This window comes from Alligator mississippiensis, chromosome 1, assembly GCF_030867095.1.
Source record: "Alligator mississippiensis isolate rAllMis1 chromosome 1, rAllMis1, whole genome shotgun sequence".
In the NCBI taxonomy this organism is placed as follows: domain Eukaryota; kingdom Metazoa; phylum Chordata; order Crocodylia; family Alligatoridae; genus Alligator; species Alligator mississippiensis.
In genome coordinates this window covers 44,243,500-44,256,156 of record NC_081824.1, presented here as the reverse complement: position 1 = coordinate 44,256,156, position 12,657 = coordinate 44,243,500, and the positions used below count along the sequence as shown (strand labels likewise).

Sequence of the window (12,657 nt, the reverse complement as noted above, 5' to 3'; positions counted from 1 at the left end):
GATACACAATATACATTATGGAAGGAGAATTTCAGTCATGAAAAGTTTACACTGGTTTTTTTGTTCTGTCTTGAGAACTTCTGGGGTGGATATCACAATAGCATTGTATTTGCTTATCAGAAATTTGCTTTATTGAAACCCTGCACCATATGTGTAACCGTTCTGTTGGGCACCAGTCAGCAGCAATAAGGGCCAGGTTCAATTTTGGGGTACTAAATATATTTTAAATATATTTTAAATATATTTTACCTTGGTTTGAGCTCCCACCCAGACCACCTGGGAAACCCCCTCCTTGCAAGCAGTGTAAACACAGAGGATACATTTATTACAGAAAATGAAGGCAAAGAAAACAAAGAAAAACACTAAATACAATTTTAAACACTACCAACTGCAAGGCATAGTTCATAGATTCATGTACTTCACCCCTTTGCAGGCAGTCTGGGACTTGGGGCTCACCCAAAAGGCAGTTCCAGGAGCTTGCCCCCTTGTACCTGCCCTTCAGCAATGGGCTGGAGAGTGGGGCTTCACCAGAGAGACTTTTGAGCTGCTCCAAGGGTTCACTGGGCTGTGGAAAGCTGCTAGAGAGCATGGGTCCACCTGTGCTGTAAAGGGCCCCTTGTTGCTCCCTGCAAGGCTTCAGGGTGATCTTCTATTTCAATGTGGTGGCCTTGAGGGGTTAACTGTGGCTTTTGTCAGTATGCTGCACTCCTAAATTTCTAGTCCCAATCTCTCTGCTGAGCAGAAACTGCAAAAAAAAAAAAAAAAAAAAAAAAAAAAACCCTAAAAACTTCAGGTCTGACTATACAACAAGTGGCACCAGGTTTCACACTGGTTCAAACTGTGCCAGCCAAACATATAGCTGGGTTTCAGCCACACAGCTAGGCTCAAAAATCATATCTGTGAAACAGTCAAATATGGCTATGGCCTGGACATCCAGTCTCAGCTATACCACAATGCTGAGATGATAGAATTACAAAACAGAGGGGGCCAGGCCCTTGTGGCCAGCAACTGCCAGGGCCTGTTCCTGGTCAATCTGCTTCAGGGATTAACACCCCCATGGTGCTATCCCACTTAAGGCCTGTGTAGCCAGAACTGCCAGCAAAACTGCCAGCAGGGCTGGCCCACATTATTTGGTGGAATTTGTGGCTGCAGGAGGCCTCACAGCCAAGGGGCCCCCTGCAGCCATGAACACTTCACAACTCTGCGTTGCTGCCACTACCACTGCCAGCTTCACATCCAGCTGCTCACCACTCCCCCCCTCCCTTCCCCCCACCATTGTCGATGCTGCTGCCAGCTTCATGTCTGGCTGCTAGCCACACCCTCTCCCCGCTGCCACCACCGGCTTCTTCAGCTACTTGCCACGCCTCCCGTCCCACCACTGCTGTTGCCATCAACTTCTTCACATCAAGGAGCCCCAAAACTATACCTCACAGGGGGCCCCAACAAAAAATTGTGGGCCGGCCCTGACTGCAGGGACTTCATTCCTGATCAGTTTGCTCCAGGGATTAACACCCCCATGGTATTATCCCACTCAAGAAAGAAAAAGGGAAAAGAGGGAGGAAATAGGAGTCTTAAACTCCAAAACAGGCCTTCTCTCCCTGTACCTGACGCTTTCCCTTCAACTAACTTTTGCTTGGCTCCTCAGTGAGAAAGGGGGGAGACCCCTCCCCATGGAGAGAAGGTTTTCTGGCTCCCAGTGCAGCTGTAGAGCTCTCAGCAGCTCCAGGAGAAAAAGAATGAGAACCTTAGTAAGTTGTTCTTATATATGTGGTGTGACATCACCCAAGCCTTGTTCAATTAGGCAGTGCCACACTCCAGTCTCTCTCTCACTCAATTTGCCTGGAGGAACTTCTGCTTCCTCTGATCACTGAGGCCCAGATACAGGCCCTAGCTTACCACACGCTGAGCACATGGCCAGAATAACAGGGACCATCCTGCCCACATGTACACGCACACACACAAATCTTCCCATGAGCTCCCTGGGGGCTGCAGGCCTATGGCATGGGCTCCCCAGGGCCTGCCTCTGGTGTCTTGTCCACTTTTCGCTCCCTTCACATAGTCTACAGAACAAGGAGCTGTGCCTCCTGTGGTGAAAATCTTGGAGCAGGTGCCACTCCACTTAGTCTCTCTGTTGGCTACAAAGGACCAACTCACAGGATCATAATAAATTCTAGTTTATTGGATGGGATGTGAAGTTACCAATAAAATCACAAATGCAAACTTTGAGTTATGGGTGGTACTGGTCACCTTAGCACGTACACACACTCATGCACTCACTCATTCAAACTCATGTAGTATAGTGTGTAGTGGCTGCTGTAGTGATTGTGAGCACTGGTGTCAGTATATCTACCTGTCCGAGGCTGTAATCCCCCAGCATCATCTTGGCTACCCAATCTGGAGGCTGCTGTCCCACATGGGTCTTGAGTAGTACCTGCCAGCTGTTAGTCACAGGGGTCTCTGCCTACCGGTACCTGAAGTTTTGGGAGTCCACCATTGATTTATTGACTTAATGGCTATATTCTCATGGGTTACAGGAATAGTCCATAGGGTGAGTGCTCAGTTCCAAGAATCAGTTCTTTAGCTTGATTAGCTTAAAATGGAGTTCTTTTGGCTAGGCTATTGTCTACTGATGATCATCATTCACTCTCATTCAATCAACAGATTTTATTACTTTACAATTACAATTTCAATGAAGTTTTAACAATGGTCCAGGGTATAACTTTATTCTACAGGGAGTACATTCCTTAAGATTTTAAACATATAAAATACAAAATGCTATGGTAAAGATGAGACAGATGAAATATGAAAATGCAAAGTGAAAAATATATAAAATGCTATGTAAGGTAGTGAGGATCAAAGGGTATTGGGGACAGTAAGTGAGTTAGGTTATCACAGGATATATTTACAGACTTTGCAGTGGATATTTTAGTTCTTCTGTTTTCTTTATTGACACTGAGCTTAATTGATGTGTAGATGTAGTTTCTAGGTTTCTCCTACAGAAAGCCACTTCAGCTTTCTGACTTGCTCTGAGTCTTGCCACACCCATTCAATGAGTGTTCTAGGGCTCTGCCAATACTGAGAAGGAAAATAAATGCACAAAATGGGGGTTGGGGGTGTTGCAGGCAAGAAGGGGCTTCTGTTATATATATGTCCAGAAGGAAAATGTACAAAGGGGGCTTTCTGCTACACCTCCGCGCCACCATATGCTACAGGGGACAGGGCTGCCTGGCTTCTATGGCTAGGCTGCTACTACGATAGCAAGAATTCCTGGTGCCCTTTTACAAAGCAGAGTTGATGTGCACTTCAAAAACCCTAAATAAGGGGACAGGATTCTAAGCTCACCCATGCCTCCTAAACCTATACCAGCCATTGTGTCCCTCACCTGATCTTTTTCAAGATTCCAAATGGCGGGGGGTTGTTATGAATACTACTAAGGTTAAGGATACATAAAAAATTATAAGCAGACAAGGTTCTTTGGGTGAATCTGATATCTTTTATTAGACAAACTTAAAAAGTTGTGGGAAAAAAATAGCAAGCTTTCGGGGTTTAAATACCCTTTGTTAGGCTGAGAAAGTCTCTGCAGTTGGTGTGTGCTCTTCCTGGATGGAATGACTAGTAAAAAGTCAGAGGCTGGGCTAGTATGCATGCAAGGCAGGCAGTCAATGAAGATGTAAATTGAGGAGTCAGTGGGTGAGAGATAGGTTGCGTGATTTGGGGGAGAGAGAAGGGGAATGAATGTAGCAGTTAGAAAGTGGCTAGGTATCTGGGGATTCAGATGTCAGGCAGGTTATAATGCGTCATAAATTCAATGTCTATATATAGTCCATGATTTTTTGTATCCAGGGGACTGATGAAGTGAAGTTCATTGGCTCGTCTTTGAGAAGTGTTTTGTAAACTCCCTTTGAGGATTAGAACTGAAAGATTGGAGAGAGAGTGGTTTTCTTGTGAGAAATGTGCCACCACAGGTAATCGGGTGTTCTTGTCTTTGATAGATTTCCAGTGTGCATTCATATTGTTATGCAGCTGTTTGGTATCTCCTACGTATTTTCCATCAGGGTATTTGGTGCATTGGATGAGATATATTTCTGGAGGTGCAGCTGTAAGATGCAAGGATGCTGATGGCTCTGTTATGGGGTGTAGTAATTGTGGGGGTGATGGAGATGTGTTGGCAGGTTTTGCATTTCTTGTCATGGCACGGTCTGGATCCATTAGGTGTGTTCTGGGCCTGAGGAAGTTTGCTTCTGGTGATGAGGTTAGCAAGGTTTGGTGCTTGTTTGAAAGCTAGGTTGGGTGGTTCTGGGAAAATCTCTTTAAGAACAGGATCTCTTTCTAGTATTGGTTGCAATTGTTTGAGGATTTTCTGTAGGAGTTCTATGGAAGGGTGATATGTCATAACCAGCGATGTGCGATTTGTGGGGGATTTTCTTCTGTACTGCAGCAATTCTTCTCATGGTATCCAGGTGGCTCTTTCAAACATGCTATCTATCTCTCTGGAGGAGTGTCCTTGTTGGGTGAAAGCATTTTTAAGATTGGTGAGGTGGCAATCCCAGGTGTTCTCCTCAGTTCAAATTTGGTGGTATCTGAGGGCTTGGCTGTATATCAGTTTTCTTGGTGTGTTTAGGGTGATTTCTGGTTTTGTGCAGACTTGTATGTTGGTCTAGCAGCAGGGATCAGGGTCTCTGAGGACTCATGGCAGAACCTGCCCATGCAGCACAGGGTAGTAGGGGGCAGCAGGGATTGCCCCTCTCACTTGGCACCTGCACGGCAGCTGCCCCATGGCGTGGGTGCAGCACAGCTCGGCAGGGGGCCATACACTGTCTGGGAGCTGGGGCAGCTCCACATGTCAGTCAAAGCCCAGCACTCCTCAGCCCCATCAGTCCAAGCTCCTGGACAGTGTTCAGCACCCTGCTGAGATGTGATGCACTCATGCAATGTGACAGCTGCTGTGTGGGTTCCAAGCAGAGGGGGTGATCCCCGCTGCCTTCCACTGCCCTGCGCTGCATGGGGAGGGCTCTGCCATGAATACCCACACACCCCAATCACTGCTGCTGCAGCTGGTGAGTGTGGGGCTTGTGTGGCTCCATGTGTCACTCAGAGTCTGGCAGTGCTCAGCCCCAGTGGCCCGAGCTCCCAGGCACCATGCAGCACCCTGCCAAGCTGTACTGCACCTACACCATGGGACAGCTGCCATGTGGGTGCCAGGCTGGGGGGGTGATCTCTGCTGCCCTCCACTGCCCTGCACTGCACAGGGAGGTCTGCCACGAGTGCCCAGACACCCCAAATGCCACTGCTGCAGCTGGTGAGTGTGGGGCTTTTTTTTTTTTTTTATTTCCAGGACTGAGCTGGGGCTGGCTGGGTGGGGGATTGGGCCAGGCAGGGCAGCCAGAATCTGCTGAATCTGAATTGCATGCTTATCTATTTGCACAGGCCGATTGAATAGCATTTTGGAAGATTCAGACTCTTCCAGTGACAGTAGAAGTTTCTAGGCTTCTGATCCTTATTAAATGAAACATATAGCAAGGGCCAGACACTTTATTTGTAGGTGTTGTGAGATGTAGGTTAGTGGGTGGTATAAAAGGCACACCTCTCTATTTTATCCTTATTCATTTCTTCTTGTTCTCCTCCTCCTGTACCATTTGTTAAATAATATCACACTCTACAGTGATCTAAGAATCACTTCCTACTTTGTTATTTTACAAAACTGTAGTATGCACACACTGAGAGACTCAGGGAAGAACAAAAGGCTTTGTCCTCTCTTACATATACATACCCTAACCATAATCAGCAATGACTGGGAAGTCAATATTGACAAAAAAACCCTGATTTAGCGAAGTACTTGGGCACAGGTTTAGTTATGAGCATATGCATAAGTATGCCAATAGTGTTTGTGACTCCCATGAAATAATTTGCTTGTGTTGTTTAATTCATATCAATATTGAATGCAGAAAGGAAGATTTATATATTACAAAGCCTATAAGAAGATCATTAGCCTTGAAAAAAAAAATGTTCAAGAATATCTTTTTCATTTTTACTATTGTATTTTCACCTTTTTGTGAGCATTAGATTCTGCAATTGTTGGATAATCACTTTTGTTTCAAGTTCTTGTGTTTTGACAACTGTGGGTGCATCAACATGTGATGCTACATCATCATAGCAACATGCTCCCTTGTTATATCATGTTGCTACAGTGACATAGTGGCTAAAAATAACCATGCATGGTGCAGTATGGGCTGTTACTGTGCCATCATTTAGTACTTCCAAAACCACGGCTCAGTAGGGGCATGTATAGGCGTGCTCAGAATTTTCTAATTTTCACTGGGCATTCTGTGAAAGAGCAGAACATCCCTCTTCTCTGTAATTATGACACATGGAGCACATCTACATGTTCATTAATGCACTGGAATTATGTCACATTAAATTTAGTACCTGTAAGAACAGGTGCTAACATAATGTGCTGTAATCGGCACTTCTGCGCAGTAGCACAGATGAATGCTTTTTGTGTGATGCTTAATGCACATTAGATTAAATCTACTGTTCATTAGCATGGATTTTGCCCACCATACTAATGTGCAATAGAATTAATCCAATGTGCATTAAGTGTTTCATGTAGATGCACTCACAAACAGGTATGTATATTTCCTACGTAATATTTTTTATGGGCCTTTTAGCAAAAGTATGATCTTTGTTGTCCTCTGTGGAATTATTTATCTTTAATGTACAAAGACTTTAAATTAATAATATCTATAATATTTAAATTTATTATTTGAAACCGGTATTTGTGTCTGATTAGTAGTATCTTAATTATACTAATTAGTTTGTGTTATTAATTACATTTACCTGTCAAATATCTTTACAGGTCTTGAAAATATGAACCCAAATATTAATTATCTGTTATTGTTAGTGTTATTTTAGCACTACAAAGAGCTTCATTTTATTGGAGTTGTTTCACTTATTATGCTTTCTTCTATAAAGAATGTTTGGTTATGTCTTGTATAATATAACATTTCTTTGTTAATCCTTTTTGCTTTTTCTTGGTAATCTGAAAAATGATTTTTGGCTAGTTTAATAAGTTAAGAAAAAATATTGTCATTTGCAAAAGGTAGGACTTTTACAACTTGTTCATAAATGATCAACCCTAATGTCTATGGTGCAGTTAATAAATATGCAAGTGTAAACTGTTGTTCTGATTACTATAGTTTGGTGTCCTAATAGATGCAGTCATTATACAGCATAATTGGTGGAGGTAATCAACACATTAAAACTTTGCTAGTCAAACAAATTTAAACTAACCTGTTATATGTCCTTCAAAATTAATAACATTTCAAAGTTTTCTATACCTTTCTAGAATGTTATTAGTTTAATACTGAGCATCTCTATATAGTGCCTATAGTTTCACATGTATATTCAATACTTGGTGTGCCACATAACCTGACCTTTACTGATAATGGCACTGCAGTTGCAATATCCCTTACTAGGTTACACAAAGAGTATTATAGAAATTTGCTTAGAAGTAGCATTAATTTGTCTGAAGATTATATGATGGAAAAGCTAACACTAGGTGTGTTAACATACTCTCATTTTAAAAAGCACTTCAAAACCAAGAATTCTTGCTGCAAATGAGTTTATCTATAGTAGACCACCCAAATTCAAGTTTTGTGAATATTTTTCTCATTGAATATTTGTGGATTGCATGAGAAATTTGAACAAGTGCTTTAACAGATAGCATAGCTGGACAGCGCAGGGGCTGGGCACAGCTGGGACAGGGACAGCAGCAGTGACAGCAGCAATGGATGATGGGGAGTAAGTGCAAAGAAGGGGAACACCCCTACCCTTTGCTGCTGCTGCAGCCACTATCAAAGCTTAGATCCAACTAAGCTTAGATCCAAGCAGCCTAGCTGGAGTGAGTAGGAGCAGCTCTGAAGTTTTCACCACCCCTGGGATAGCGGTGGAAGCTGTAGTGACAGGCAGGGGAGGTGAGGGAAGAGAAGGAGAGGGAACATGCCTCTGAGCCATGAGGGGAAGGGAGCAAAGATTCTCACCTAATGTGGGGGCTTTTAAAAAGTCATCAGATGCTCTTGTGGCATGGTCCAGTCCAAGATAGAGGTGTAACTGCATAACTTCACCCACTCTGGATTTGTCCTGATGGAATTGTACATGAGACAGCTCTAAGGTGCTGTCTTTTCAAAACTGAGAGGGGAAAAAAGCTTCAAATGTGGATGCAAATATTACAGATTAATAGAATGCCACTTTTTAGCCTGATTTTCATTGGTGATAAATAGGTTAATTAAGGGTAAATTGTACCCTTGAGATTTCTCTCCAGCTTCTCAAATGGACTATTGCTTTCAGTCCCTCTCCCTTGTACAGATTTGATCTTCCTGCACCATGTTCCCACTACAGCTAACTCAGTTGTTTCCAATGAGATAATCTAAATAGACTCTTCCTTTCTCACTGCCATGGTGTCATTAGTCCAGTTATTAGTAGAGATCCCAACTATTCAGTTTTAATCTATCCCAGCAAATTTTGAGATATTTTTCTTAATTAACTCTTATTTTGAGAGATGACTAAACAGTTAAAATCTATTTCTCTTTTCTTCCAGCTTATGAGTTACAGAACTGCCCAGATCCTCCTCCTTTTTTAAATGGATATATTGTCAATTTGGACTACAGCGTTGGTCAGTCAGTATCATTTGAGTGCTATCCTGGGTATGTTCTGATAGGTCAGCCTGTTCTCACTTGCCAACATGGAATCAACAGGAACTGGAACTATCATTTCCCCAGATGTGAAGGTAACATTACGATGGTGTTAGAACTTGTGCTGCTCTTTATTTGTATCCATACAGTGTACCTTTTCCCAAAGAATGACCTTTATCAGCTGCTGTGCATAAAGACGGTGGTGGTGGCAGAGGTCACAGTCAAAGTATTAATGTTAGCTTTGTAATCTTTTTTAGCAGCAACTGTAGTATGCTCATTTAGGGTCATATATTGCTGCTACTGAAGTAAGTGGACGTTTTACTAATGAAAGGCACATCTGTAATGGACCCTCAGCAACAGTTGCTAGGTTGTTCAATGAATTTTGTGCTCCCCTTTGAATCTGAGCTTCTGTTTCTTTGGATTCCCTTGTGAAATATGCACTGCAATGCAATAATCGTTTCTCAGTACAACTTTCATCTTAACTTTCATCTAAAAGATGAAAGTACAGAAGGAAGAACATCTGACTTTTATTTTGACTTTCAAAAGGCCTTTGACAAAGTCCCTCACAAGATGCTACTAAAGAAACAAAGTTGTCATGGTCTGAGAATGAAAGTATTGTGTGAATAAGAAACTTGTTAAGGAGGCAGAACAAAAAGAACAGAAATAAATGGCCATTTTTTATCATAGCAAAATAGTGAAGGATGCACGTTTCCATAGCAGGACCTGTATTTAACATGTTTGGAAAGGTAGCTAAGCTGGGAGGTGATAAACTTTGTAGATGACTTTTTTTTAGGTTAGTCAAGCTGGAGAGGACCAAGAAACTAGAAGGATCCAGTCAAGTGAGGAAAGGCTAGGTACAGACAATACACTTATACCAGTCTTAGTGATCAGAAGTCAATCTGACCCTGTAACCGTATAGAAGTTCAGCACACATAGACTGGTCTAAAAATGGTGGAACCTGGTCTAAGATAATCTGTCTCAATGTGAACTCAAATCTAATCAATTTAGATTAGACCAATGAATCAAACCTCTGTATCATATGCCCTACCAATTCCAGTTAGGTCACTGTCCTTCAGCATCCCAGTCTCCTTTGTGGCTCCCCACTAACACTTCCTCCCCACTGCTAGCACCTGGCTCCTGCTTGGCTGCTCCAGCCAAGCACCCAGTGTGCCCTGTCCCCAAGTTCTCCTAGATCTTAGCCAGCAGAGTCCCTTTTCCCAACCTCACCCTCTGTCTCCAGTCATCTTCCAGGCACAGGCAGACAAGGGAGGAGGGGGAGGGAGGAGAAAGGCAGTGTCTGTGTCCACTGCGCAAGCCATGAGACCTGGGCTTCCAAGTCCCTGGGCCATGCCCCAATACCCCATCATGAAGCACCCCACAATGTACACACAGACTTGAGACTGAGTCCAGGACAACTCCTGTGCTCAGCAGAGCACAACAGAGTCTGGTTTCCATGCATCCAGTCAGGGACTCCTATGGCCTTGTGCTGGGGCACAGCCTCAAAATATAACTTCCTACTGCAAGCTGTCTTGAGTCTTCCCCTGGTTGCAGGTGGTGTTAGTCACTGTAAGAGAGAGAAAGCTGGACCAATTCGTGGACCAGTTGTCTGATGCAGCATGGCAATTCCTATGTTCCTAAATTGTGAACTAAACACACTAAATAATGCTTTCAGTTTCCTGAATAGGGTAGTGTAATAATTGCTGAATTGCAAGTAGACTGTAGCCTATGAGAGAAAAGCAGGGAGATACTGAAAAAGAGAGAATTACATGCATGTTTGTGTTGTTTGTGAAGGGAATCTTATATTTGTACTTTATTATATCTTTTAAACTCAATATTCTGCGAACTCAGCCAAGTACATTTTGAGACTAGCTAACACAAATGGCAACACTGTACTAAGAAATGTAGCATATTAAATGTATCGAGATGTAAGTATACTTTTGCCCCTACACAAGAAAGCTGAGAAAGACAAAATCACAATTAAAATGGAATTCAAGAATACCTAAAAAAAAAATGCCTTGCTAGTATTAACACAGCAAAGAATGCAGGGGGAACAGGAATCTAATTTGCATTGTTTCTACTTACAAAGAAATGAAACATTTTAATTATTTTTATAATTGATGATGATTTGTATTATTGATATTATTAATATTTGTATTTTACTTGTGCCTATGGTTGGGCTGTCATAGAGGCCCCATTTTTGCTGTGTGATGTAAAAACAAAGTACTGAATAGTCCCTTTTCTGAAGAGCGTAGTATCTAAACTGAAAAAAACTGTTGTGGGGGGTGGCTCTGGCTCTCTTATGTGCACTCATGCAGGTAGACACCTAGACTGATGTCTTTTTGGACTTTGAGAGACAACACAATCTGGTGGCTCAGAAACTGTGGCATAGTCCTTTTGACTCACCATTCTTTAGACACATGAATAACAAGATGGTGGGAAGGATACAGTTTTGCACCCTATCCTCATTTGTAAGCTAGCAGACTGTGGAGTGGATGCTTACACGGTCAGGTGGGTGGCCAACTGGCTTAGGGACTGCACCCAGAGAGTGGTGGTGGATGGTTCCTTCTTGGCCTGGAGGGAGGGGGGCAGTGGGGTCCCACAGGGTTTAGTCCTTGGACCGATATTATTCAATATCTTCATCAGCAATTTGGATGAGGGTGTGGAGAGCACCCTCTCCAAGTTCGCTGATGATACCAAGTTATGGGGCAAAGTTAGTACACCGGAGGGCAGGGAGCAGATTCAGGCTGACCTGGACAGGTTGGATCAATGGGCAGAGAGAAATAGGATGCAATTTAATAAAGATAAATGTAAGGTACTCCACCTGGGAAGGAGGAACCCCCAGCACACCTATAGGTTAGGGAGTGTCCTTCTCAGCAGCTCGGAGGCAGAGAGGGATCTTGGAGTCATAATTGACTTCAAGATGAACATGAGCCAGCAGTGTAATAAGGCCATCAACAAAGCCAATCACACCTTGTTGTGCATTAGCAGGTGCATGACTAATAGAACAAAGGAGGTGATGCTCCCCCTCTATGTGGCACTGGTCAGGCTGCAGTTGGAGTACTGTGTCCAGTTTTGGGTGCCACACTTCAAGAGGGACACGGGGAATCTCTAGAGGGTTCAGAGGAGGGCCACTCACATGATTAGTGGCCTTCGTGATAGACCCTACGCGGGGAGGTTGAGGGAGCTGAATCTCTTCAGCCTTCACAAGAGACAGCTGAGGGGAGATCTTGTGTCTGCCTATAAATTTATTATGGGAGGTCAACGGGGAATAGGGGAAGCACTGATTACTAAGGCGCCCCAGGAAGTGACTAGGAATGATGGGTGTAAACTAGTTGAGAGTGGATTTAGGTTAGATATTAGGAAGAAATTTTTCACAGTAAGGGTGGCCAGGATCTGGAATGGGCTTCCAAGAGAGGTGGTGCTATCACCTAGCTTGGAGGTCTTCAAGAGGAGGCTAGATAGTCACCTGGCTGGGGTCATCTGACCTAGATCCTTTTTCCTGCCAGAGACAGGGGGTCGGACATGATGTTCCATTGTGGTCCCTTCCAACTCTACAATCTATGAATCTATGAATCTGTGAATATTTTTCCAAGTGTAGCCTGGTTTCTAAATCATTCTAAATGCCTAATACAACATAGGGAGCAAAATACAAAGTGAAAGTTAGAATAAAAAACAGTGTTTGTTATTTGTCCCTTCTATCACAGGGTGAGGACAAGGGGAATATTGCAAAAAGAGAGAATGTCTAGTACAGACTTGAAAGCATGTAGGAGAAGGTGAATGATTACTGCTCTTTTTCATTGGAGAGAGAACATTTGTAATTGAAAATATACAATGGATATAATAACGTATACCCCCTACTTTTATATTTGCATTCTGGACAGGTGATTTAGTACAATGCCTGCATTATGTCTATCGCTTTTTTTTTCTAATGTTTTGGGAAATGTTAGCATAATAGAATCTAGAAGAT

General features: G+C 43.0%; 1 protein-coding gene across 1 annotated transcript in view; it reads left to right on the top strand.

Annotated features, from left to right (window-relative positions):
* CSMD1 (CUB and Sushi multiple domains 1) overlaps positions 1–12,657 on the top strand; it is a 2,292,800-nt gene that overhangs the window by 2,045,427 nt on the left and 234,716 nt on the right. The window contains exon 42 of the mRNA XM_019488443.2: positions 8,597–8,785. Within this exon, the coding sequence (XP_019343988.2) occupies positions 8,597–8,785 (189 nt within the window). The remainder of the gene's footprint in view (positions 1–8,596; positions 8,786–12,657) is intronic.